The sequence below is a fragment of the Chinchilla lanigera genome, unplaced genomic scaffold (assembly GCF_000276665.1).
Source record: "Chinchilla lanigera isolate Chin_1 unplaced genomic scaffold, ChiLan1.0 scaffold00003, whole genome shotgun sequence".
NCBI lineage: Eukaryota > Metazoa > Chordata > Mammalia > Rodentia > Chinchillidae > Chinchilla > Chinchilla lanigera.
This window is the reverse complement of record NW_004955404.1, coordinates 485,366-512,402: the sequence shown is the minus strand read 5'-3', so window position 1 is coordinate 512,402 and position 27,037 is coordinate 485,366. Positions and strand designations below refer to the sequence as shown.

The following is a 27,037-nucleotide window of genomic DNA, read 5'->3' as shown; positions in this document are numbered from 1 at the left end:
ACCATAAGCCATGCAGGCCAGGAGCTGCTCTCTCTGCCTGGCTGCACTATGGGGGGCACAGTGGAAGGGGCCATTGTCTGCCATCCATAGCCCCTGGACCCCAGCTCCTGGTGGGGCTTTAATCGCTGTGCTCTGGAGGGACAAGGTGGCCTGAGGGTGGGGACTTTCAAGGCCGCCCCATGGTGGTCTCAGTTCTGCCCGATGGTTGAGAGGCACAGTACGCAGCCAAGCACTGATCTAGCACCTGGAACAAGGGTTGCATGGCTTGAGCCCACAGAGGACGGATGACGGGTGCCCCAGAGCCCACATGTCCATTTGGACCTACCGCAGCCAGGCAGGGCGGGGTCGCCATGTCAGCGTTAGGGAAAGAGGCATTAGGCTCGTTAGTGCTTTTGATAGAGAAGGCAGGTTTTAAAAGCTGTCTGGAGTCTTCTCAATGGAGAGAAGGAACCCAGAGCTGCATACGTGTGGGCACTGCCCCTGCCCATGAGCTGTCTTTCAGAAGAGGGCCTTCTCTGTCTGCCGAGGGTCCCAGATTTCACAAGTACATCTATTAGATTTATGAATAAGAAAAACCTAATACCAAGAAAGTTCTTTCTAAAAAGCCCAGAAGCCCAGAGCTGAGTGGGTGCAGCACAAGTGTGGCGAGGCGGCCTGTGTGGTCCTCGTCTTGCCGGGGCCGAGGTCCGGAGCCCGCTCCAGCAGACTCGGCCGAAAAGCTGGCGCATGCACAGCAGTGCTTCCCCCAGCAGCACTGTTCTCTCGGCGAGCAGCTGGAACCACACAGCTGAATCACTTTTCACTGCCAGTGTCTGACTCCTAGAAACACAGAAGGGTGGCCGTTGGGACCGCGCCCTGGGCCTGGCACCCCGGGCTGTGGGGCTGAGGGCTGCTGAGTGCATGCACCGAGTACAGTCTGTCAGCAGAGAGCTCCAGGGGGCCATGCGGCCCTCAGCACCTGCCAGGCTGGGTGCTTGGGGAGAGGGGCACTGAGGCTCTCTGGTGGGTTTGTGGTTTAAATAAATAGATGAAAAGGGACCCCAGCACACTCTAGCACAGAATGTAATCTGTCACATCAGAATGGTACCAGCAGGTTGGTAACAGCATCATGTCAGGTTAGACTTCCTGACTGAGGAGCGAGTGGCCCTCACAGAAGAGCACATTCTTGACTGAAGTCTGCGAAACATGGACCGTCAAAGCATGCAGCTCAAAGATGAGTCTCAGGTGGTCCTGCTAAAGTGTGTGTGTGTGTGCGCGAGCGTGAGTGTGAGAGACCCCGCATGTCTCTGCATGTGTCTCTGTGTCTATCTCCGCATGTCTCTGTGTCTGCATGTCTCTGTGTGGCTGTCTCTGGTGTCTGCGCCTCTGTCTGTGTCTGTCTCGCTCTGTGTCTGTGTCTCTGACTCTGTGTTGTGCACAGGTGTGTAGTGAGCCAGGCCAACAAGACAAGAGGCAAGGGTGGCCTGGGGTCGGTGTTGGTGATCGGGGTGGAGGAGACATGGGTGCTGTCTCACGAGTTTTGTGACTGTTTGTGAGTTTGAAAGCACTGGAAAACAATAAAAACGGGAAAGGAAGGAAGCAAAGCCAGTGTGTGACATGTGGCACGCAAGGACCCCATGATGCAGGGTCTTGGGGCAGCACTCGGGGATTGGGGCTCCTTGATGCCTGGGACACTTGGGAGGTCACTGCAGGGGTGCCCGCCTGAGCCCAAGCAGAGGCAGGTGGTGGCCCTGAATGGTCCCCCTCGGGCATGAGAGGCCACACAAGGGCTGATGACTCTGGGGTCATCTGCAGCGGTCCCTGGACAACAAAAGGTCAGGAGCGGCCCTGACGGCTACACGCTGTCTTGTCCCTGCAGCCACCCTTCCGAGCTGCACGACTGGATCAGGAAGCCATCCTTTCCTTTCCTGTCCCCGTGTGCACTGTTCATTCCTGGTTGCTAGTGGGGAAAGGAGCGGCACAGCGGGGACTGTCTGCCAGCGGCCCGGCTGAGGGCGATGTGGGAAGGTAGGGACACACTCGGGCGTGAGGTCGTCTCCTCAGGGCTCTGCTCCAGTGAGATACTCAAGCCGTCAGCAGCTTGGTGCACTCACCCACCTCCCCGCCTCACGGAAGAGTGGGCTAGGGGAACGACCGCTGTAGCTGGTGGCTCCTTACCCTGACCAGCGCGGAGCACTGGGAAGGCAGACACGACCAGCTCTGATTGGAGCCAGGCTGTGGGGCGCGGGGCTGTGTACATTTTACAGTATGTGTTTTAAGTTTTGCCATTATTTCCTCTGTGCCTTTTTTTTTTTTTTTTTTTTTTGAGACAAGGTCTCACTAAATTGCCCAGGTTGGCCATGAGCCAGAGATGCTCTTGCCTCAGCCTCCTGAGTAGCTTGGATTATAAGCTCCATCCTGCCTGGATTTTCAGTGTCTTTTTAAGAGCCTCTTCAAGGCTACCATGTCTGCCCAGTCATTTAACCTCCAGAACCTGCGCCCTCCAATGTCAGAAAGGACCATATCTGCCAAACCCACATCTCACCTGGCTTTCACATAGGAAAACCCTGAAAAATGACTTTAGCTACACATGGAAGATCTCTCAGCCATCAATTGAGTTTGGGAAAGAAATTAGTCAAACTCAACCATGAGTCCAGGACTTACGTCTCCCTGCCCAGCCTCTGCCCACACTGTGGGTTTTCACACAGGACTTGTGTGTGTGCCTGAGGGCTCTCTCCCTGAACGGCTTCCCAGCACCTGAGCCCTGGGTCTTGCTTCCTTGCTTTGTTCCCTATGTTCCCAGGCCCCTGAGAGGGGAGGTGGTGACAGATTTAGGCAGAAAGCAGGGTGCAGCAGGCCACATCTTCCACACACACCTGCCTGCATCCTCTGGTTGTCCCCAGGGAGAGGCACTGACCCTGGCCCTGGGTACCAAAAACTGCATGGTCCACCTGGGTCCCTGGAGAAAAATGCCCCAGACAGCTACACCTCTCAGTGCCCCTGGTCATAGATACACACTGTTTCTTAGGTCTCAGAGAAAGAATTCCACCAATGAAACTACAGAGCACAATAACACAGGATGCATCACAATGTCAGAAATCTCAAAGCAAAACAAACCCACGTCCCAGCAATATAGCATCACTGTGCTGTTGGCAGATTGATTTCTTTTCAGAAGAAGTGAGAAAGTACATTGAAAGTAACCATAAAGAACAGAGGATTAAATGTTAAGAAATGGAAACAAGCCAGGTGCAGTGCATGCAGTCCCAGCTACGCAGGAAGCTGAGGCAGGAGAATCACAAGTTTGAGGCTCTGACAACTTGGGGAGACCCTGTCTGAGCATAAAAAAATAGAAAAAGAGTGAGGGTGTGTCCAGTGGTAAAGCACCCTGGACTCAGTCCCCAGTGCCAAAGACAGGAAACCATGGTCCATCGAACACTGAGTGTGGGTAGCCGTTTCAGGGAGGCGGCAGAGCTGGACAAGGCTGGGAAGAAGGGGCTGAGGAGGGAGGCCCCTGCAGCTTCTCACCAGAGCTGGGGCACCATGAAGGCCTATGTGTGCCCAGCACACCCAGCGGGACTCTTCTCCTAAAAGGCCACTCTTCTGGATTATGCGTGCAGCCTTTGCTTTCCCGGTTCTGGCTGAAAACAGGTCATTGCCTGATCCGCTCTGAGCCACAACTAAGATGGGGAGAGGACAGGGCCGATCAGAACCCAAGATGACAACCTGGGGGGTGGTGCCCTCACTGTGCCGCCCACAGCTGTGCCAGAAGCTGGGCCTGAGAGAGGGGAAGCCTGGCCTTGTTCACACCATCAGCCAGGCCATGCTATCGCCTGCCCACGGCTCTGAGCTACACCCACAGGCTGGCTGGCCATGCCCAGTGCAGCAGATGTGCCCAAAGCCGTTAGGCAGTCAGCCCCATTGGGCCCACCCCACTGCAGGCCACCCCAGGGTGGCGTGACAAGAGGACCAAGGGGACCAGGCAGGCGGCAGCAGGAAACCTTTGCTCCTGGCCTTCTCAGGGAGCTGTTCTGAAGGCTGGTGAGACAAAATGCACAGCCTCTGGCTTCCCGGTGGCACCTGGCATGGGCGTCCCCTGACGGTGAGGACAGCCACCCCTTAAAGCACTAGGAGGCTGCAGGTGTCCCAGCCATTCAGACCCACATCAGGGAGGCAGAGAGAGTGAGGCAGGTGCTCGAAAGGAGAGGCATTGCGGTTAGTGTTCAAGTAAGTGAGCAAATGGCATTCATTCGTCTGCACAGAGTAACTTATACCACGTCCGGGAGACTACTCTTAGTGCTATATTTGCAGACCCAAGCGTAGCAAGGCCAGGATAACATCAAAAAGCTCTAGGCTCCAGTGAGGTCAGGAAAAATATTCTGGCTGGACAAACAATGTACTTTATACAGCACGTGGTATTCAGAAGGGGGTTAACGTGTAATTGCGGCGCAGTACACCCTCGCCCTGGGCGGGGGCTCAAGTGTGTGTGCACATGCATGTGTGCACGCCTGTATGTATGTGTAGACCCCAGGGCGCCCTCTGGGGGCCCGCGGACGCGCGTTACTTCTCCTCTGTGGACAGGCGGTGCAGCGCGGTGCCCAGCTCCTCCAGTCTGGCCCTGTGCTCCAGCTCCTGGTACAGGCCCCGGGGGACGGTGTCCAGGCCGTGCAGCAGCCCAAATAGGCAGCCAGCGATTGCTCCTGTCGCGCCACTCTCACCTGCAACGCAGACACAAGTGGCTGAGGCTCAGCTGCCGGGCCCTTGGCACCCCCTCTGCCGCGCTGTGACACCGGGGCCCCCTCTGCTCGGGGAAGAACACAGCAGGACGCTGCAGAGGAAGGAGAGAGCAGGACCAGGGCCACAGCTGCCAAAGACTCCTGCCTGGGAGCAGATCAACCCACAGCCACATGGACACGCACCCATACCATGTGCACATACACACTCTCACACACACACCAGCTCCACACTCACGGCCCCAGTCATACCCACATGGACACACACCCACAGGGATATGTGCACAAACACACTGTCATATGCACATGCACACCAGCTCTCACACTCACGCACACAGACACACACCCACACAGACGTGCACATATACACTCTCATGCACACACACACTACCTCTCACACCCACATTCACACCACACCCACTCTGAAATTCTTATTTACACACACACCAAACATGCCCACACACTACACTAAACTCACACGAGCACAACTACACTTATAACCACATTCATATACACTGCAACACTCAGCCCACAATCAAACACACACCTATTACACACTCACACACACACACAGCACTCTCACATGCACACACTCTCACACCCATCCAGAGACACACTGGCAGCACAGCTGGGTTCACAGCCAAGGCTCGCTGGCTCTCTCCCGGCTCTGTGTCTGCAGTGTCGGGCCCTGCTCTCTCCCTGCCCCTCAGGCCGGCCAGTCCCATGTCCTGAATGCCCCCTCCCTCTGGCCTCTGGCTCACTCACCCTCCACCCACTTGCTCTTCCCTTGGACCCTCCGCTTGCTGTTCCCACCCAGGGGTGCTGGCCTCAGCAGGAGAAACCATGAGCCTAGACATCAGCATCGGGCGCTCACCTTGCCTGCCCTGTCTCTGCTCCACATTAGCTCCCTATGGGGTGGCACTGCCAGGAGAAAGCTGGCTTGGAAGCCAAGCTGCCTCACCCAAGACCCCTGTGTGTGGGAGGCTGGAGCTCACGCCAGATCTTCAATGGAAGTGGCTGCTCTGGAACTAGCAGCACCAAAGGACAGGAGCCCTGTCACCAAACGGTTCCTGGTGGGGTTTGCAGGTCCCCAGGTATGGAGGTAGCTGGGTGGCCGCAGGGGGCACTGTGGTGAGAACCTTCTAGAGGGAGCTGGGATGGGACAGCCTGTCCACGTCTGAGGAGCTCCGGGACGGAGGGTGCCTCACCTCTGTGGAACATGGCGCGGTGGCACAGCTCAGCCCAGCTGCTCCCTGCTGCAAGGAGGGCATCATAGGCAATCATGGGTGCGTCGTGGCCCCGTCGTCCCCCTCGGCCTTCTGAGCTCCACTTCTTATAAATCTGGAGAGACCCCACGTCAGGGGCATGTCCCAAGCAGAACACATTGGTGCAGGCAGCCCAAGGTCTGGGATCCCTCTGTAGCTGCCATCCACTTATCCATCCATCCATCCATCTGTCCATCTGTCCATCTCTCTATCTGACCACCCCTCCATCCCTTCCTCTCACCCTGGGATGCTGGCTCTCAGCAGGAGAAACCATGCACCCGAATATCAGTACCACCTGTCCCTCTGCCCACTTGTGCCCGTGTCCACCTGTCTGTCATCCATCCACACCACCACTGACTGTGCAGTTCCAGTGCTGGGCATGACTCACCTTGTCCCTCTCCTCTGCGTTGTCATAGTTGTCGGGAAAGTAGGCTTTATTTTCTGTGTCATCACTGATTTTTCTCTCCTCCAAATAGAACTGCCATTTAGCTTCAAAGTAAAACCAGTGCTCCTGGTACTCTAGATGCAAGCATAGGTGAGTGGCTGGGGTCATTCTGTGGGTGGCTCTGGGAGGGTGGAGGGATGTACCCAGGGGTGTCCCGCTCTGGGCTGCAGAAAGAAGGTGGAGATGACGTGGGTCTGGCCTAGAGCTGGACAGGGCTGCAGCAATCTAGCGCCGTCTGGCAGAAAGCCGAGCCTTGTTCTCACTAATTTAACATGGTGCCTCCGCACAGGGACAGGAAGTACCACATTCTTAGTTAGCAGTTTCTGCCCGGGCCCTGGGAACATGCGGCAACCCTTGGTGGTTTGGCTGGTGAGGAGGACACACCACACAGTGCCCTTCTGAGCTTTTGAGACTCAGTCTAGGCCTGGCTACCCTGTCCCTGAGGGAGCTGGGCATAAGGGACATACCTGCAGACTGAGTCAAAGCTGGGGACAGTGTGGAGAGGGGGCCAGAGGGGTCTCAGGTAGCACTGGGCTTGCACAGTTGATCAGGGGACCCACGGGGGTCATGCCCATCTCAGGATATGGGCAGTGTGGGCGCACAGCACACTGGGCCCAGACAGTGGCCATATGGCTCTACAAACAGTTATACAAAGCCCAGGCCAGTGGAAGTGTTATGGCTCCTCACTGCCCTGGGGACCTGGGATGGCCCAGGGGAAGGTATCCCAAGTGTGCCAGATCACACTCCCCAAGGCTTCCTGGGAGGGGTGGGCTGGGCATCCCTGTAAGAGGACTTGGGACTCCAGTAACAAATCCGCCACCAGCAGACCTCTGGTCTGATCTTCAGAGCCATCCCTGGCTGGTATATCTCAATCCCCCAGAAGCAAGGTATGGTTCCTGGTCAGCTGGACAGTGGGTTCCACCCTCATGAGGCCTGGACTCTCCCACAGAACATACTGATGAGGCAGCTCTGTGTGCAGTGCTGGGCTGTGTGCAGTGCTCCCCTCTGCAGGCCCTCACTGACACCAGGCCTGTCCTACACCAAGGTCATGACTTCACTGCATCCTTCCACGCTGGTGGGACATCTGTGCCACCTGGGATGGATGAACCAGGCAAAGGACGCGCAGCTGTCCATAGTGCTGTGGCTGTGTCTTGCGGTAGGGCTCACGGTGGCCGAGCCCAGGGGAGGGGGACAGTGCTCAGGCAGGCTGGCAGTCACCATGGGCCCAGTGTCCTCCAGTGCTGTGACCAGGTACCTTCAAAAGCTGTTCCTGAAGGCTCCCCTCACAGGCTGACACTAAAGTGACGCTCATCTTTCACATCAAGGCCCCTGCCTCAGGCTGGTGTGACAGGCAGTGACCCCCAACCTGCCCTTCCCCTTCTGTCCCCTCCTCCAGGACATATCAGGCTCCCTCAGCGCAGAAGAATACCCTGGGGCACTCGCCCTGTGGCTCAGCTCTCTTCTAGAGCTGAGGGCCCTCCTGTGGGTAAAAGAACCTGCTAGAAGCATTGGCCTGGAGAGCACCCTGGGCTGCTGGCCAGCGTGTGACCCTGCATCTAGCTGCCCCATGGCTCCCCTCAGCAGGGCCTCCTGACACTCACTCCCCCAAATTTTAACAGGGTAGGACTCTGGGACCTCTGCTTGATGGGCTGGTTAGCACATCACGGGTGTCAGGGCGGCAGGCTCTGGTAAGCAGGCAGCAGATGCCCACTGTGGGCATGGGTCTCTGGGGTGTGTGGCAGGGACACACACACCTCCAGGCTGGGTGGAGGTGAGGAGGGTGGTTCCGGGCACATGTGTGCTCCCCTTTCCCTAGAGGGGCGTGTCTCCCTTCTGCCCCCTCTTGCCCTGACAACACTGGCTTAGTGTGGGAACTCAAGCAGGAATTAGCTTGCTACTGCAGTCAGAGGCAGAGCTTGGATGAACTCCGGCTCCACGTGCACGCCTGGCACTGCTGTGGGCCGCCGTCCTCACTGCCAGGTGGGCGCATCACCCATCCCTGGAGACCAGCTCTGCTCACCTGCCATGTGCCGGATGGTCCTCTTGCAGTACTCCTCGGCCAGCGGAACAGCCCTCAGCATGTCTCTCCCCCACTGCACCAGCGGCTTTCCTTGCACCGCATAGGATGCAAACAGGGCTGTGCACAGGGACCCGAGGAAGCCTGGGGCATGGAGGAGAGATGGCTCCATCACCCAGGCCATACAGAGCACGCAGCTGCGTGTGTCCTGACCTCGCATCCCTCCTTCCTTCCAGGGCCGTGTGTGGTGGGCTCTGCATTGGACCCTGTCAGGTAAGGACTGGGCAGCTACTTAACACAGCTGTTCCACGGAAAGCAGCAGCCCGAAATGGCTCTGGGTCTCCCCCATCCAGGAGGCAGGATGACCCCACATGAGGGCTGAGTGCCCCAACGGTGTCCACCTGGGCACTGTGTCCCCTGCCTCCTCTTGGGCTTGACCGGCACTCAGGGACACTGACCCTCGAAGTCACAGACTTGTGACGCCTGCTGCCAAGGAGGGTCCCATTGGAAAGGGGAGGGGAGAGGGCGCATTTCCAAGTGTGTCTGCATGGGCTATGCCTGGACACCCTCAGGCGCAGCCCAAAGCAGGTGAATCCTTGTACTAGCAAGTGTGTGAAGGGGTTTTCAAGTCAGAGCAGAGACACACTGGCAAGCGCTTTGGAAGCTTGGGTTCAGAAGGCAGACTCCTGCGTCCTGATGGTGCTTATAGTGCCGGCACTTCTGGGCTGGAAGGTTTGATTTTGGATTTACTTCTAGCTGAGCCAGTCAGTCAGTAGGTGCCCCGTTCAAACTCCTTTCCAGCCACCCAGATTTGGCCCGTGGGCTGACTCGGAAGCTAAGGACGGGGACCGCAGGCCTGGCACTCTTGGTGTGGGCCCTGGCACATGCCATGCAGCTCAGGGCTGCTCTCATCCATGCTCAGGCACTATCTGGGGGATAAGTGATGACTCCAGCCACACCAGCCCTGGAAGGGTGACTTGGAAGGCTTCTGCATGACAGGGTGACAGGGAAGGCTGAAGGCAGGAGGGTGCCACCCAGCACCTCCTCACACCTCTTGGGCCACTGCCAGGGCTGCATTCTGGGCTGGGAAGCTGCCACCTGCTCTCTGTGAGGACTTGTCCTTCTGGGTGACACAGTGGTGGAGAAATCCCATAGCACCGACCTTGCCCCTTGGACCACACAGGAGACTATGTAAAGGTGCCATGTCCCCACCTCAGTCCACTGGTGGGGTGTCTGCCGTTGTCATTCTCACCTGGGACAGGTGAGGAGACTGAGGCTTGGTTGGGTTCTGCCCCCCTCCCAGAGCCACCAGGGTGATGGGCTGCACCTTACCCCACTCAGCCTGGAGCCCAGTCAGAGCCGTGGCCTGTGCCTCTCCTCCCTTTTGCTCTGACAGGGAAGGTAGCAGAACCCATGAGAATCTTCCCCTTACACTTTCTTCAACACCACCCGCTGAGCACCTCATGCCAGGTGGACCGAAAGCAAAGCTGAAGATTGAGAAATGGCCCCATTGTGTGCTGGGCTGGGTCCCAACACTGCAGGGTAGTGAAGAACTAGCGCCGGCGCACCTGTGGGATGGTTGTGGGTCATCCGGCCGCACTCGATGCTGACCTCCACCAGGGTCTCCAGCCGCTCTGGCTTCCAGTACCGCATGCCAATGCACATGGCTTTGGTGGCCGCTCCGAACCCCGAGCCTACGTGGGAGCACCCAGATTCAGACTGCACTCCAAGGGCCCCGCCCCTGGCAATCAGTACTCTCAAGTAACTTCTAAAGCGCAAAAGCGTAAGTGATAACACATTCATCAGAAGCTCATTTAAATGAGTTGACATCACCCACCTGTCACATGGAAGAGAGGTGAAATACAACAGGCTCCACCCTATGTCAAAGGTATTATAGCTACTAAAACAGACTTTTGGTGGGCTGGGACAGGCTCAAAATGGGCCCCTCCTCGGGAAGACAGAGAGGGGGTTGTACCCAGTGCTTGCTCTCAACAGATTGACCTTTTCTCTTTAAAGACAGCTTCTCTGAGTTCCAGCTGGCAGCAGTGAAAGGCACAGGCCGTGTGTGTAGCCTGAAACTGGCACAGAGAACACGCGTGCCCCATTCTTGGACCACAGGCCCATGAGCGGGTCTGACAGAAAGGCTCTTGTTCCCCTGGCTTCTGTCAGTCAGCCTAACGCCTGGAGATGCGTCCCGTGCTTGTACCCAGGTTGCCTTCCCGCTGCTGGACAGGGTGGACACAGCACGGCTGGCCACCCACTCACCTCTGGCAGGCGGTTGGTGTTCCAGCACAGAGCTGCTGCCCATAGAGGGGCCAGACCTGTGCTTTCTTCTCTCTGGATGCCTGCTCAGGAGCATCTGGGTTGTGGGGTGATCTGAGCATCTAGATTGTGGGGTGATGCATGTGCGACTCTTTGAAGAACTGCCCCCTTGTCCCCAAAGTGCCTGGGCCACTTTTGGCCCATCAGCAACTGCTCCCCATCTTCCTGGCTGTGCCAGGCATCGTTTTCTCTTCAGCCCCTCTGATGGGGATGTGGCTGCTCCTTGCTGTGCTTCATTTCCATTTTCCTAACGACCACTGCAGCTGAGTGGCTTCTGCCGACCTGCGTCGTCTTTGGCGAAGTGTCCGAGCCTCCTGCCCACTGTGGGTGGGTGGCCTGTGGTCTGGCTGAATAGACCCAATTTTCCCCTCCCCCTCTGTCCTCTCTGGAGTCTCTGAGGCAGAACACTGAGGCACAGCAGAGAGGCTAAACAAACTTCCATCCTGTGTCAGAAGCTAAAACCAGGCTTAACACAGGCTCCCGCTCTCTGGAGGAGCTGTGCACACAGCTGTGGTCTTTCCCACGACTGTTTGGTAGGACCCCCATGCAATCTTCTCTGTGGTCTCTGTAAGACATGAGCTGTCTGGGTCTCCTCCTTCTTCACAAGGGAGCTTTGGTGGTTTGTGTCCATTCCGTCTGTACTCTTAGACTTATCGGCATGAAACTGGTAATAACGTCCCCTCTTTTCCTCCCATTTTTGCAGGCTGCAGTGGCCTTGCCTTCACGTTTGCCATCCTCTTTTTCTTCTGTTTAGCTAGAGGAATATCAGTTCTTTCTTCAGTATTAGGGACTGAGCTCAGGTCTTTTCACTGACCTACACTTGCAGCCTGCTTTTATTTTCTTATTTTGAGACAGGGTCTTATTACCTTGCCCAGGCTGGCCTCCTGCCTTAGCCTTCTGAGTAGCTGGGAAAGACAGGTGAGCTCAACTTGCACAGCTGGGGATTATCTGTTTTTGAACTTCTTAAAGAAGCAGCTTCTGGGTTCACTGGTTTTCCCTTTTACCGTTGGTCTCCATTCTCTCGTCTTCTTCCTTTGAGTTTAATTTGCTCTTAAATTTCTAGTTTCTTAAAGTGAAGATGTTAATGTTGAACCTCTGCCTGTACTTGTGGATTTGCCTATTTCTCTGCAGCAGTATGAGTTTGCTTCAAAGGTTCGAAGGTCGATGTTATATGTCCCAGTAGACAGCATGATGACCTACCCCGTATCACAGGGACACCACCTTCTTATTCCTGGGAATTTTCTTTGCTCCAAAATTTACTGGGAATGTAGGTATAGTGACTCTGGCTTGCTTTTGTTGCTTGGGAGTGGAACTGGGGCCTTTGCTTGCTAGGTCTATGTCTCACCTGAGCTATCCCTGGCCTGTGATTTTCTTGGATGGCACTGGAATTGTACACCCTTCCCATCTTTCTGCTGTCCCCCTATCAGGGAGCACTTCCTTGTAGCAGCACACACTGGGGACTTGTTTCATGGCCCAGCCTATGGGCCATTATTTGGAGTCTTCAAACCCTTTCCATTTGATGCCACTTTAATATGGCTGGGTTCACTATGAACTCTCTCCACGTGCTGTTTTTGTGAACACAGCAGGGTGGGGCCAGGCACACTGGTTGGTTCTGCTTTCTTCCCCACTCTGCCACAGAGGGTTTTCGGTGTCTCAGCACACAGACTCCTTCATCATTCCAGCAGCAGCTGAGAACTGCGTCGTGCAGTGCAGTATGATCAGCCTCCCACTCCACAGGGCACCGTGAGCTCTGTCCCGGAGCTGCTGACACACATGAAGCAAAGTGCATCCTTGGACACTTGCCTCTGCTCATCGCTTCAGAGCATCGTCCTCATGGGTCCTGAGACTCCTGCTGAGGAGAGCAGGGGGCGTTCTGGTCCGTGATCCTGACTGACGATACCAGCTTCTTTTCTCAGGAGGCTGTCCCTTCCACCAGCCCCCAGGCAGCTCGTGTGCTCCTGATGTCTGCAGGCCATCAGGTCGGTTGCCGGTCTACACCTGCCCGGGCCACCCCTCCCACTCACCCAGGACTTTCCCTCTACCCACCTGGCTGCCAGCACTGTGGGCCTGACCTACCTGTGTCTCTGCCCCTCCTGTGAGCCCCTCCTCTCAGGCACAGCCCTGGCTGAGGCTGTCCTGAGAGTGGGTCTCCAGGAGCACTGACTTCTGTGGCCCTGGCTGCACCTGCCAGCCCCACTCACCCTAAGGAGGCATAGAATGGGGCCAGCTGCCTCCATGTACCACCCAGAACAGCTCCATATAGAAACCATTCCCGAAAGTGAACCAGGAATAAAGAACAAAGCCCATGGAGGAAGCTGGGTACCACAGGGACAGATGCCCAGCTCGGGATGGGAAAAGCTCCTGACCCTTTTCACTGAAGGGCGTGTGCCAGGCCAGCAGGTAGTTATCTGGCTTCAGCTGTGAGCAGCCCTCCACAGTGGCGGGGTCAGGTCGGCGCTCTGGAAGCTTCTCGACAGTTTCCACGTAGCACCTCACCATCTCACGGTATAGGTCGTCCAGGCACCAGTAGTCTGGGGAGGAGAAGAAGGGGACAGACATCAGCACTGACAGCAGCTCTGGTCTGTGGCACAAATCACCCATATCTCTCGGGCAGTGGAGACAGAGGCCACCCAGAGGCACAGCCCTGGCTGACAACTTGCTTTAGACCTCATTGGATGCCAGACAGGAAAGGTAGATGCCCGCCTGTCCTGTCCCACATGATAATCTGGGGACTGATGGCCCTGTCATCTGTCACTGTGCTGAGCCTCAGCTGCCCTGGCTTGGGTGGGATGGACGTTGGGCCTTGCCTGTCTCCAGCTCCCAATTCTGCTGGCTTCAAGGAAGCCGGGGGCCCTGCAGTATTGCTCTGTCCAAGCTGTTTCCCTGGCCCACAAGGCACAATCTGGGGACAAGTATAGCACTACCCACCCAGGATCACAGGTATGGGGGACAAGGAGTCAGCTCACAGGGAAAGCTGTCTGTGGTCCACATCATCCCTGGACAGTGGCGTTGTAGGACGCCAAATATGAGGCTGTCAGATTGGGCCCTAATTTGTCATGTTTTCTCAGAAAGGCTCGGGAGGCAATGTCTTCCTGCAGTAAGAGCTCTCTGGCTGGAACACTGGTTCACAGCATGGTGGACAGCACATGTCACTGACACTGGAGCCCATGGGCCTGGCTACCCTAAGAATAGTTGTGCAGGAGGGAGCTTGGGGCTCCAGAGGGGGGAGGGGTGCTGTTCACAGTCCTTGTGACAGCTAGCAGCATGACTTCACTCACAGACAAAGTGCCACTCAGGGAGTCCAGTGCGCTCGTGGGAGGTAGCCTCAGCCTTTGTTTTTTTGCAATGCCTGCCCTTTCTGGGGGTGTGGGGGTAGGAATGGAGGAGGGTAGAGATGATGAGGGCAGAAGTCACCACCTCAGGGAAAGGTGCAGACTGAAAGCCCATGTCAAGGCTTCAGAGCCAGAGCTCCAGGGACAGGGGGACAGCGCCCCGGAGGGAGGGGCAGAGCAGACAATCTCCACAGGGTGTGAGGGCACAGCCGGGAGCCAAGAGGAAGATCAGCCTGGCCCAGCAGGCCGAGCCCTGTGGACAGTGGGGAGCCTTGGGTGTGGCTCCACAGTCCCCTTGATCTCACCAGTTCTGGGGGGCAGGAGAGGGATGCTGAGGGCCTGGGGGGCAGAGTGAGTATGTACCCCAGGGCAACAGGGGCAACTCCTCCGCACAGGAGCCGGGTAGAGGTGAGGCCTGGGGCTATCCAGGGTGCCTGCAAGCCCAGCTTGTGCAGCTCTCCTTGCCACTGGGGTCAGTTTACAAAAGGCCTTCCTCCCTCCACTTGGTCTGCCCACCTGCCCCTCCAAGCCCTTAGAAGAATTACTTTTATTCTGGAACCAGACACCGGGAAATCCCAGTATGTAACTAAGTCTGAACTTTCTAAAGCAATAGACAAACAAACAAAGTCCATAAACACAGTGGCATCAAGCGCCTTGACTTTTCAGATTAAATTCTGACTAGAAGCATGTTCTCCAGCTGCAGAGTCCTGGGGCTGCTCTGTGTGGCAGGGCAGCTGTTCCACTCCATGACTTCCTTCCCCACAGCTGGCCTAAGGCACCCGTCAGCTATAGTCCTGACAGAAAAGCTTAACACCAGGCGTAGCTTCCCTGGAGTGAGGCAAAAGGGCCCCACATTTCCCTCTGCTCTGACTTGGTGATGGAAATCAAACAGGCAGGGTGGCCAGGAACATGATAAGCTCCAATGCTCTGGGACCCTGAAGGCCAAGGACACTCAGGGACAGGAATGGACCATCACTCCACCCTTACATGGCCTGTCCCCAGCAACAGCACACAGCTGCCACACTCCACAAAGGTAAGACCAGTCAAACTTTCACTTGTGCCGCCTTGAAGCTAGGAGGTCACAGGACACTGTCCTATTCCTCCCCAGCACTCTCATTCTTCCTTGGGCAGTCCTGGGGATGACAGCGCTGTCCTGATTCTCCTCGGTGCTCCCCATTCCCTGGAGTCCTCCCGCCCCAAGATAACCATAGGATGCAGACAGGACAGGCCGGCAAGCTGCAGCCCTGCAGTTTGTCTATGATCGTAAACGTGGTTCCAAGACCCCTGTAATGTGCTACAATTTGTTATTAAAAAAAAAAAAATAGAGCTGTGTTACAACTAAATTGAGATGAAATTTTACTTTGAAATTTAGAGAGTTGAAAAACATATGCTTGGTTTAATTTCTTAAGAAGTCATCGATGAAGGGACATACCTGGCCCTGTTTTTCATGACCCACTACTGAGAGGCTAAGGCAGGGCCCATCACTCGCTGACCATCTGCCTTCATCCTGGCCACTGTCACCACTGGCAGTAAGCCCATTTCCTCCCTGAAAATGAAGCTTGAGGTTCTCCCCACTTGACTGTCCTGCGTCTCCTCACCAGCCTGCCCCCACCTGTGCCAGTGCTTCCCAGGGTGACCACACGGCCAGACCCAGAACAGCTGCCTAACCACCCTGACTACCACAGATGGGCACATGAAGGGACCTATGTGTGGCTCTGCGATGTGTGCATGAGACATCAGACCGAAACAGGCTTCAAGAGCAAGTGCCGATGGTATAGTGAATGCGAAGCAGCTTTGTACCAAAGACGTGCCTGCCAGCCTGGTTTAGCTGGGAGGTAGGGCATGGCTTTGAGCTCCAGATACTACTTTAATACCGCTGTCCACAAAGGTGCAGAAGTCTGCATGAAAATATCAGGTGCCTCACCACTTCAACAGCCGTGACACTTTATCTCATCATCGGCGGCGGCACTCTCCCTAGTTATTTTGGGACCAGTCAAGGGCATTCCTACACAATGACCACAAAAGCAGGAAATATTTGGATTTCGTAAGTGTGTGCTTCATCACTTTAACAAGATGTGACACCTTATCTTATCGACATGATTCAGTGCCCTCCACAGTTATTTAGGGATCAGTGGAGAGCATTCCTACACAATGACCACAGAGCTAAAATGAGCCCGTTCACGGCAGACAAGCGGAATGGCGAAGTGAATGTAGGTGAAACCCCATTGACTTAATAGCTGCCGTCACGTCTTCATTTTGCTGGGCACATGGTGCGCAGGAAAACTGTGTGATGTGTGCATGAGCCAACTGTTTCCCTGAAACTTGTGTGAACCCTTATTGGTCCTGAAATCAATCTGCTCCTTACAGAATAGTTTAAGAAATTATTCCCACATCCAACCTTGTAGCACTTTCTTAGAACATATCTGTGTATAAGTAGTGTCCAGGCTGAGTCATTCTGGCAGATATTTTGACCTATATTTGTGGGGAATCATGATTATTTTGCCATTGTTTCTTTAAAGGCCACATTGCAGCTGAATGATGAATCTATAGCAGAACTTTAACTTTCCTCCTTGTAAGCTATGCACAAAAAAGCAGACATAACTACTTCATTCAAATTCCCTTGCGAGTACAAATACATATTCTGAGCTCCGACCACTGACACCAGTCCATCTTTATACATCTGTCAATTACTTCTACCCAGAAGTGCTGTTTCTAACAATGCCAAGGGCACTGGACTCTGCAGAACAAAACAGTCTTCCAACAATGCCTGCTGTGCTCACCCCCGAGACAGAGGGACAAGTGTGACCTGATGCCCGTGCTCCTGAGATGATATTTCCAGACCCCTCCTCATGTCAAAGTCAAACATAAAAATCTCAACTTTCTGCTGGCCCTCTCTCGGCCTCCCGTGGTGCTCTTGAGGTGTCTCAGTGAACACTGAACTTTTCTCTATTCCTGGACTAATGGTAGCCTTTCACACCCGTGGCAGCGGCCCATCACATGCTGCAGCCTACACAGCGTAGTTTGCTGGAATGTGACGCAGTGCCCAAACAAAATCATCTTAATGACTTCAACTTTCAGATTGGCTCACATTTTATGTTCTTCTGAAATAAACTCAGGGCTAGTAGCTCAGCCCCATAGTGGCCAGTCCCCTACAAACAGCTATGCAAGAAGCTGCCTGCTCCGGCTGGTGGCTCCCTATTTGGTGCTTTACACTGGACATTGTGTGGGGAAGCCACAACAGCAACTTCACAACCACAGGACCCTGAGCTTAAGAGACTGAGAAACCCCTGCCTGTTCCGATAGTCAGTTACAACTTTCACAACTACAAGGTTGGGGTGAGGCAGAGTGCAAACTCTGAAATAAGGACAGCCAGGCAGCCGCTTTCCCCTCCCACTGCACCCGGATTAAGAGGTAACACCTGATGAGAACTTCAGGGTGCCACACCATAGTGAGATGGCTGTAAGTGACGTAGTTAGCCCTGGTGAGTCACAGCATAGGTTTGGTTCACATTCCCCAAGGGCCGGCTGCTGCTTATAAGGTGAATCTTATTATCTACAAAGAAAGTAATATCACCCCTCAAAAAGCCACTGCAGAAGAAATGTGACCTGCTGCCTGCCTGATTTGCTGAGGGACACTGGATATACTAAGTTGCCACTTTCAGCAGTGGCATCAGGTAACACGCAGCTCACAGATGGTGCTTCCAAGCTATATGCTCACTGTGAGCCTGAGCAGCCATGCACCCCCACACCCCAGCACAGTCAGCAAGGCAGCAGGGAGCCCAACCTGTGGTGAGGGCCTCAGCAGTCACCATGTGCATGATGGTGTTGTCACTCACTGGCCACTTCCCTGGAGATAGCACAAGGTGGTCCAGCCCCCCAACCTTCTGCAGCTCCTCCTGGATGGAGCCCGAAGCACTGTTCTCCCTGCAGACGTTCCCGAAGCCGAGTGCATCGCCCACACTCCCCAGCAGCATGGCAGCCTTGAACTTCTCCATCTCAGGAGGCGGCTCCTCTGGCTCCAGAGTGCTTTGTCCTCCCCAGGCCGCCCTCAGCCCTCCCTGCTGACATTTATACTGGTTATTGTACCACTGTCCAGCGTCCTGTAAGTGGCCAGGCGCTCCTTTCTTGTCTCTGCAGGTGGCACCAATAAGAGGCTCTGACCGCACCACGTGGGCAGCTGCTAGGCGCCAGCTCCATTGGCTCTCGTCACCGTCACTTCAAAGGCTGAGGCTCAGGCCTCGTGGCCCCTGCAGGGCACTCATGGGCGGGGCTGAGTGGTGCAGGTGGAAACCTGAGCAGCTCACAGGCTCATCCACCCTGGAGGTGCCCTCTGCCTGTTTGCTGTACCCCTGTCCTGGGACACCTTGCTATTGTTGCTACTGTTTTGCCTTTTCTAGAGTTTCAAATAAATGCACCATACTACCTGCTATGTACTGAAGTTTTCCAGAAATCCAGTATTTGCCTTTTTTTGTCAGCTTCTTCAGGAAAATCTCTCCTCAGATTATAAAATGTGACAGCTTTAAAGGTGCAGAGTGGAGAGGTGCTCTCCACTCCTCAGGAAGAGTTCTGACATCTCATTTGGTGCTCTGCCCTGGACCTTGTGTGGGGAAGCCACAACAGCAGCTTCACAACCACAGGACCCTGAGCTTAAGAGACTGAGAAACCCCTGCCCGCTCCAACAGTTAGAACTACAACTTTCACAACTACAAGGCTGGGGTGAGGCAGAATGTGAACTCTGAAATGAGGACAGGCAGACACCAGGCAGCCGCTTTCCCCTCCCACTGCCCTGGAACCCGATTAAGAGGTAACACCTGATAAGAACTTCAGGGTGCCACACCCTAGTGAGATGGCCTTAAGTGACACAGTTTGCCACCAGCACTGGTTATGTCGAGGTTCCAGTGTTTCACTAGCCAGCTCAACTCAGACACTAAAACTGTCCCTCAAAGTGAGATGGTATGCAGGCTCCCCATATCAAGATGGACGGACGGACAGGGGAAGCCAGCAGAGCTGCCAGCCAGGAGGCTGCAGAAAGCTTCCTCAAGGATGCCTGGGAACAGTTCCCACTCTTTGGCCTACACCCCAAATACTGGTAAGATGAACTCATTAATCTATCCATTTAGTACTTATGGTCCCCATACCGTACTGGGAATGGTGGCTATGGCAACAAAACCAGAAGCTTACTCTCGCCCGTTGGAGCCTGAAGCCTGAATTAGTTATACTGAGTCAACCTAGCACAACAGGAACTGGAATCACTGAGGATGGTGACATCCACTCCAGACCCTCTGGCCTGTCCTCAGTGAGGAGCAGGTGATGATGGAGGGTGACGTGCAGGATGCCTTGGCTGGCTAGTGCATCCAGGTGTGATCCCTCCTCACTGGGATCCACCACGCTCAGCGGGCACTGTGATGGCCACTGAAGCTGTCTCCAGGGCCAGGATCATTTAACAGGTGGCAGGTCAGACATGTGCGCAAGGGGCTTGCTTTCTGGTTGCCACAAAGGGGGCTTTCTACTGGCCCAGGACAAAGAACTGTGCAACTGAGAACAGACAAGTCGACACCACAGCACCACTGAATATAATTTATTCTGGTGTTCCTGAAGTTCTTACCATTTTCATAGCATGCACAACTCTAAATAGGAAAAGTACAATTTTTTGAAGAGCCTTTTTCCAATTAATAATTTGGTAGCTACTGACAGCCCCACAAAACTTTAAATCTCAAAAAGTACGGCAGACTCCCATAATTTTTAGTTATTTTAATGCTATAAACTTCTCTGAACAGAATGATTACATGTAAAGAATTTGCAAAGCCCAGGATGCTTCAGTTTCTTAGGTTTTTATTACACAAAATAAATACTGAGTCAGTGTGGAAGGAGGAGACACCCAGATTTCCCTTTTACAGACTCAGCCAAATACCTGAGGAAGGTCACACAGCTCCTCACTTTTGTCACTGGCTGGACCATCTTGCAGAGGGCTGCACATGCAGTGGAGGCGGTTCCCCAGCCCTGCACCCCCTGCTGGCCTCGAAGGACTGCGCTATTTAGAAGCGCTGACTGCTCATCCTGTGGCAGGACACAGTATCCCTGGGCTGCGAAGGGCTGCTTCCAGGTAAGGGACACGCTGTCCTGGAGCAAGCTCAACCTACCTGCTGCACGGCGCCACGGGCGGGTGGCAAGGCACACTTGTGATGCAAAGTCTTTGCGAAGGTGAGGCAGGGTCAGCACAGTGCCACCCAAAGTGCGACACCAGGAGAGCAGGCAGCAACAGGTCCTCTCTGCCCGTGTGCCCGAGCGGAGGGCGACCAGCCTGACAGTGGGCAGCAATGCTCACACGAGCCAGGACAGCCTCCGAGACAGGGAGTAGCACTGCTCTGCACAGCAGCATGCTGCCCTTGCCTCCCTGCGGGGCTGGCCTCTGGGCGCTGTGGGTGTCACAGCAAGGGCAAGGGAGCCAGTGTACTTCTTAACCTGTAATTCATCACTCAAAAAGAAATATTTTCCATGGAAAAATGTCTTTTTAAATGTAATAAAATATATTAAAAATATGAAACTTCTCAGGGAGTTCAAATAACATTATTAGAAGTAAAATAGGCCCACTGGCCTGTAAACAGCTTAAAATAAAACTCTGCTGGAATCACACCTGACATGTCACTGCTGTGCAAACTAACAGCGTCTCAAAAGTGCAAAATGATTTTCAGATAAACATCTAGAGAAAATGAAAACAAAAATAGATCTGGTTAAGTTTAGATATCTGATAATTCAAAAATATAAATCTTGAATTTCTGGCACCAGGATTAGAAAACATCAGACTCTAGCAAGGTCATCTCCAGTAGGGTACATTTGTTTTGTTTTGTTTTGTTTTTGTCTTTTTGAGACAGGGTCTTGCTATGCAGTTTGGACTCAATTTGAACTTACTTTGTAGCCCAGGCTGGCCTCGAGCTCACAGCAATCCTCATGCCTCAGCCTCCCGAGTGCTGGGATTACAGGTGTGCACCACCACACCCAGCTAGGGCACATTTTTAACAGCTCTGACTTGTATAGAAAAACACCACTCTACCCAAAACACACACACTGCGCTTTATGTGTAATTCCGGTAACCCAGCAGTTTGTAACTGCCGGTGTTCTCCTAAGTCACAGGTTGAACAGCAGGCTCTGCAGTCCTGCGAACAGTACTGGTTATTCTGTGTGAATTTAGGTCACGGGCAGCCTCCCAAAGCAGCAACAGTGACGACGTATCTCCACGGGCCCCAGCAGCTGTCCTACAAGGTGCTTCTCCTGGAGTGGCACCATGGCCACTGTGGCCTTGAAGCAGAGTACAGGCTCCAGCCCACGACCAGCAAGGTGGCTGCGGGAGCAGCGACAGACACAGCAACTGACCCACACATCTCTCTACAGGATGCACGTCTTCTTCCTCCTAGAAGGGGCGGCGTTTTCCACCTGAGACTACTGGCCGTGCATACTCCACAAAGTCATCTATGAGGACAGGCCAGGCTCCTAAAGGGGGAGCAAACACAAAGACCTTTAAAATCGGTGCCATGGCAATTTCTTATTGTCAGGGTTGGAGCGTGAGCCCAGGGCTGTGTTTTTACTGGCAAGTACAAACCATCTCAGCCAGTGCTACAGCCATTTCTTATATTCAAAGCATTTTCTTCAAAATCTAACATTTGTATTTCAAGAATTCAAATGATTTGAAATTCACAGAGCTCATGCTTCACCCAGGCATCCAGGGTCAGCATTTTTCTCCAGGCAGCCAGGGTCAGCAAGTGGCAGGTGGGACATGCCTGGTGAGGATAACATACACCCTCAGTGACCAGGCATTCTGTGACCATGAGGTCCCCAGCCAGCTCCAGGCAGTCAGGAAGCGCTATCTTGGAGTGCAGAGAAATGGGCCCACCTGCTCTAGGGTGGAAAGAGCCATTTCTCTGGAGTCATGGGGTGTCCCTGCCACCAGGAGCACTGCCTCCCTGCCTAGTCTCCCACAAGGACCCCTTCCAAAGGTGGGGGCCCTTTGGGCCCTGCAGCTCCTGGTCATACAACACAGCCTGCCTCAGGCTATCTTTCTGCAGAGGGCCTCACCTCACTAGCTACAGCTCACGCTCCTGGAAGCTGGGCAGGCTACATTAACAGACTCTATTCGCAAGCATCAGTAGGTGTTACGAGGTAAGTGTTGAGGACACAAAGACAGGGGCTGAGCTAGTGAGGAAGAGAATGCAGCTGGTGCAAAATGAAAGGGCAAGGCTGCGGGACGAGGTGCGGAGAGGCTGCCCCAGCAAGTCCTGGGGAGGACACTGCTGCATGGAAAGGGCGCCTTGCAGGGCGCAGTACACCTTCCAGGGTGCAGCACCCTCGACTGCCCAGGACCTGGGTGTGGTGCTCCGAAGCACTGAGGGCACAGTATGTGTAGCCACGTGTAGGGAAATGGGCAGAAGTTGGCACTTTTCCATCAGCCTCAACAGCACGTGTCTTGTGTGATCTGTAAGAACAAACATGCAAGTGGGCATGCTGTGTCCCCCTCACACTGGAGGGCAGGGTGAGCCACTTCTCTGGGAAGGCCTCAGGCTCCAGTACCTTCTTCATCATAGTTGGACATGTCATCGTCAATCATGTTTCCAAAATCTAGCAGAAGGTTCCAAGTATCCCTTGGAATTGATCTTTTGTGATGTTCCTAATGTTCAAGAAAAAAACAATCCACCAGATTAAGGATTCAGGGCTTACTCACAGAACCCTAGTGGCCGCGTGGCCTTCGTCAGAGTGAGCCTCCTTCATCTGCGGAGGAACAAGGACAGTAATGAAGCCCTCACAAGCAGTAATGGTACTCTGCATGAACAGCAAGTGCTCCAGCAGGGCCAGGCCCAGACACCCAAGAGATGTATTGGAGAAGAAAGTGAGACCTGTTAGACACCATAATTACACACTGTTTCACTCAGACTTAAGAACAGCAGCACTTATGAATTTTCTTTCTTCGAGAGGGTGTTTTGAATTGAGTACAAAGCCTTGTGCACCCTAGGCAAGCACTCTGCCACTAAGCTCCATCCCCAGCTGACATGCTTGATTTTCTTTTGTTGGTACCAGGAATTGAACTCAGGGCTTTGTGCTTGCTAGGTAGGTGCTGTGCTGCTGAGCTAGACCCCTGGCCCAACATGCTCACTCTTCTATGCACTCGGCAGCTCCTGCGGTGAGGTGGGGTGATTTTGGAGACGCGTGTTACACTGTGCCCCACAGGCAAGGTGCTACAGGTGCTCTTCGTGGCCGACTTCTCCCTTCTGCTGGCCTCAGCCTCGTCAGGTCTACCCTGTACCTTCATAGGTGCACAAAGTCAGAAGCAGCTTAAAAGCTTGTTTTGTGTTTTATTTTATGTTATTTTTTGAGGCAGGGTCTCCCTAGGTAGTTCAGGCTGGCCTCAAACTCATGGTGATCCTCCTGCCTTAGCCTCCCAAGTGCTGGGATTATAGGCATTTACCACCACACCTGGCTAAAGCTTGTTTTGCACTTTTAAATATTAACTGCTACAAAATGATGTAAGCAGTTGCCCACAAGTAGTTTCTTCTCCACGCACCCAGCATAAAGCGTCCAGACAACAGGTAAATCTAGCTCTACGCACTCTCTCTGCTCTGTTGCTGTGTGCTCCTGTACTGATATCCTACTCTTCCTCACCCTCTCTTGTGGATATACACTGGATGTTCCAGTGTTTTGCTGTGCCCACAGTGCATCTTTGTGCACCCAGGCATGAGCTCCCTGGGGGAGGCCAGCTTTGGCATTGCCCCAGGGAAGTAAGGGGTCTCTGGCACACTTACTAACCTTGGACCACTTTAGAAGTGATAGAGCACCTGACATAGAGCAGCACAGCTGACATGAAGCTTCCCCAAGGTCTGCAGGACTTTACAATGCCGTTCCAGACAGCACTCGCTTCCACTTGATGAAGTGGGCACAGAGAGAAGCAACTTGCCCATGAACACAGAGCTTACAGGTGGCTCCGTGCCACAAATGAGTAGACAAGAGTGCTCCTTGTTTGGCTGTGGGCGGTGCTGCATGACAGATGGCCACTTTTCACCCGTGACAGCATGGGGGTCTGAGTGTCCCTGCTACCTCCAGATGGTTGCTACTGACTCAGGACACACCCTTGTGCCCTTTTCACTCTAAACACCCTGCACCTGTACTTAGTGCCCAGCTTCCACCAAGACGGCCCAGCTTCCAGCCTGCATCTTTGCCAATGGCCTGCTTTCCCTCTACAGTGACACCCAACTGCAGACACACACAGAAGCTTGGCACCCACAGCTCTGGTGCCAACCTGTAGTAAGCATGGTCCTGGCACCTTCTTTAAGCACCTTAAATTTCTTGGTGGACACAGACAGTAATTTAGCATAGGGTCCTTAGAGAGACGGTGAGCGGAGAGCTGCAGGGGCTTGACGCCCATCTTGCAGAAACTTCAGGGCAAATTGAGTTCCAAGCAGCTGCCAGGGGACCCCAAGGCTCAGCAGCTGCCATGCCCTGTGAGGCGAAAGGCTATGCAGCATCTTGCTCAATACCTGAGGACCTCTGTGTGGGACTCGATTTACCCAATCACGTGTAGCTTTGAAGCTGCTGGTTTCCCTTCCAACTGGGTGCACACTACAAGGAGTGGATACTTACCAGCAAGAACGTGTTCCAAAGATCTAAAAATTTAAACCTTCCAGACAATACTAATTTCCAATAGGCAACCGCCATTTCCAAATCTAGCAAAAAAAGAGAAAAAGTAATTAATAAATTCCAATTTCTTTTTCCACTGTACAAAACTTATATTCACTTGGATGGATAATATTTAGTAATCTTTCCAGATATATGAGGCCTAATCTCTACACAAGTGTTCCCGAAAACTGTACGGAATCTAATTTTATAAATCTGAGGAAATTTACTGAAAAGGGGTTTGTATATTAAGTTATCTGGACATGCAAGTAGTAATTTCCCAATTAGTTTTGGTGACCTGTATTTCATGTGTCAGGCTTTGACTCAACATATCATTTATTTTAAAAAATAGGTCACTGCCCTTTCCAAGTGGCGAGCTACCAATTAAACAACTTGCTCAGAAAGGAAGGGACTCACTGCTCAACTGATCCAGCTCCTTGCTATACCAATGAACCCCAAGTCTAATATTTTAGAATTATCTGGTTCACAAGCAAATCGAGGGGCACTCTAAGGACTTTGCATTTCCCACCACACAGTCAAGACATACAGCACTGATAGGAAAAGTGTTTTCATGAGAGGATATTTAAAAATCTAGGCTGCTTATCAACCAAAGCCATTGCCTTCATTTTCTCCTGACTGGAAGCAGAGACAACTCTAGCCTGGAAGACTCACTTCTAAAGGTGTCTAAGGGACAATGGATGCTGAGCTTGCTGGCTGCATCAGATGAGGATCTCTAATTCACAGTGCTCTGAGTCTTGATTTATTCTCTGCTCACTGGCAATGGATAAGTACTCCTGTTTGCACATGTGCCATAACAGGGACATAAAGGGCCAGAGAAGCTTATTTCTTAAAACTGGCTATCTTTAATCACATTGAATATTCAGTGTTCCTCACTGTGGGCGATAAAGGGAGAATTATGTTGAAATAATTTCCTAATTTTTATGTAAGTATATCAGATAAACTAATGTGAAAAGCAGATTAATAAACTTATTAAGGTAACAGGCTGGTTTCAATGTAAAATATCCAACTGAACACTTTTCAGTGGATTTTCTTCTAAATCTGGTTTAGTTCCATTTGGACAGAAATGACTCAAGGTGGAGGTCTCACTTGAGATTTCCAGGGTTGATCATCAATGCTACAGAAGCAAGAGATGAAAGAGCAGCAGCAGACTTCAAATGAGATGCCTACTCCTGTATGTTCCTAGGTGGGCTCCTTACAACCCACTTGGGCTTCAGCACCCAGGAGTTTCGATCAGAAAGACACGCAGAGACAAAAGTTCCAAGCAAGGGCTGCGTGAAGGAGCTCTCTAAGCCTTACCTATGGGCCCCGCAGTGTAAGGCTAAGGTGATTAGTCTTGTCCTGATTACAAGTCTACATCCTTATCACTTAGGAAGAACAGTAATTGAAATCTATATTCAACTCATCTTAATGATGTGAATCGCTCACATTGGGAAATGGAGGTGAACCTGGGAAGGAAAGAAAAATAAAGTTTTATGGAATACATTTAAAATCTAGTTACTTTTGGGTTAGTTTCGGTCCTAGCAACCTTTTCTTTTACCTTTTTTTAAAAAAAATATAAAGAACCTGATTTTGGATGTAGGTAAATCACATGACTGAAAGGTATATGCATGAATTTCCAATATTTAATATTATCTATGTAAAAATGTCACATTGTCCCAATGGACTAATGGACTTTAGTCTTTTGCAAAATAACAATGACAACAAAACCTCAAAGTGGCAGTGCTTGAGACTGAAATCGGGGCAGTGGAGACGCCAGTGCTTCATGTTTTGGCAGCAAAGTTCTCCCTCAGAACCTCTAGGAAGTCCCATCTCTTTTTTTTTTTTTTTTTTTTTTTTGGTTTTTCTCCGGTACCGGGAACCGAACCCACGACCTTGCGCTTGCCAGGCAGGCGCTTTGCCGCTGAGCTAAATCCCCAGCCCCTGGAAGTCCCATCTCTTGATTAAGATCCTATCACAAGGAGGAATTACTGTTTACACCCCTACACCTCAGGTGTCTAGGGACCTACAAAATTCATAGCAACTCATTTAGGGTTAAGATATGCTGTCAGAAAAGGAGCTTAGGACAAACATAAAAATTAGCTAATTCTTTACTTCTCTGAAACTCAAGATTCAAAGATTCTCCACGCCAAATGATTCTAGACCCAGCCAGCCGGAGCCCTCGTGAGTCAGCTGCAGACGTGGCCCCAAGGTAAAGTGCTGCTGTGGCAGAGCCCTGGTTCAGTCCCCAGCACAGCAAAGACTCTGGTACCTCCAGTTAACCCCTTGACTAGG

General features: G+C 52.9%; 2 protein-coding genes across 8 annotated transcripts in view; both read right to left on the bottom strand.

Annotated features, from left to right (window-relative positions):
- Positions 1-107: 107 nt before the first annotated feature.
- On the bottom strand, positions 108-18,218 carry Adprhl1 (ADP-ribosylhydrolase like 1). 2 transcript variants are annotated; one of them, XM_005373948.2, is made up of 8 exons: positions 17,874-18,218; positions 13,125-13,289; positions 10,005-10,130; positions 8,440-8,580; positions 6,363-6,493; positions 5,918-6,050; positions 4,541-4,694; positions 108-819 (listed from the first exon to the last, which is right to left on the bottom strand). In XM_005373948.2, exons 1-8 carry the CDS (start codon positions 18,082-18,084, stop codon positions 384-386), a joined length of 1,497 nt encoding a protein of 498 aa, XP_005374005.1. In that variant the 5' UTR covers positions 18,085-18,218; the 3' UTR covers positions 108-383. The 2 variants fall into 2 exon arrangements, with proteins under 2 accessions (XP_005374005.1, XP_005374006.1); XM_005373949.2 differs by lacking the exon at positions 108-819 and having other exon boundaries at positions 3,004-4,694.
- Positions 18,219-21,017: 2,799 nt separating this feature from the next.
- Dcun1d2 (DCN1, defective in cullin neddylation 1, domain containing 2) overlaps positions 21,018-27,037 on the bottom strand; it is a 28,148-nt gene continuing 22,128 nt past the window's right edge. For 3 of the 6 annotated variants that reach the window (XM_013515539.1, XM_005373939.2, XM_013515541.1), the window contains exons 5-7: positions 24,713-24,795; positions 22,652-22,748; positions 21,018-22,556 (exon numbers count right to left, since the gene is read on the bottom strand). In XM_013515539.1, coding sequence (XP_013370993.1) covers positions 22,237-22,556; positions 22,652-22,748; positions 24,713-24,795 — 500 coding nt within the window. In that variant the 3' untranslated portion in view covers positions 21,018-22,236. The remainder of the gene's footprint in view (positions 22,557-22,651; positions 22,749-24,712; positions 24,796-27,037) is intronic. The other 3 variants (XM_005373940.2, XM_005373941.2, XM_013515553.1) reach the window with 3 other exon arrangements.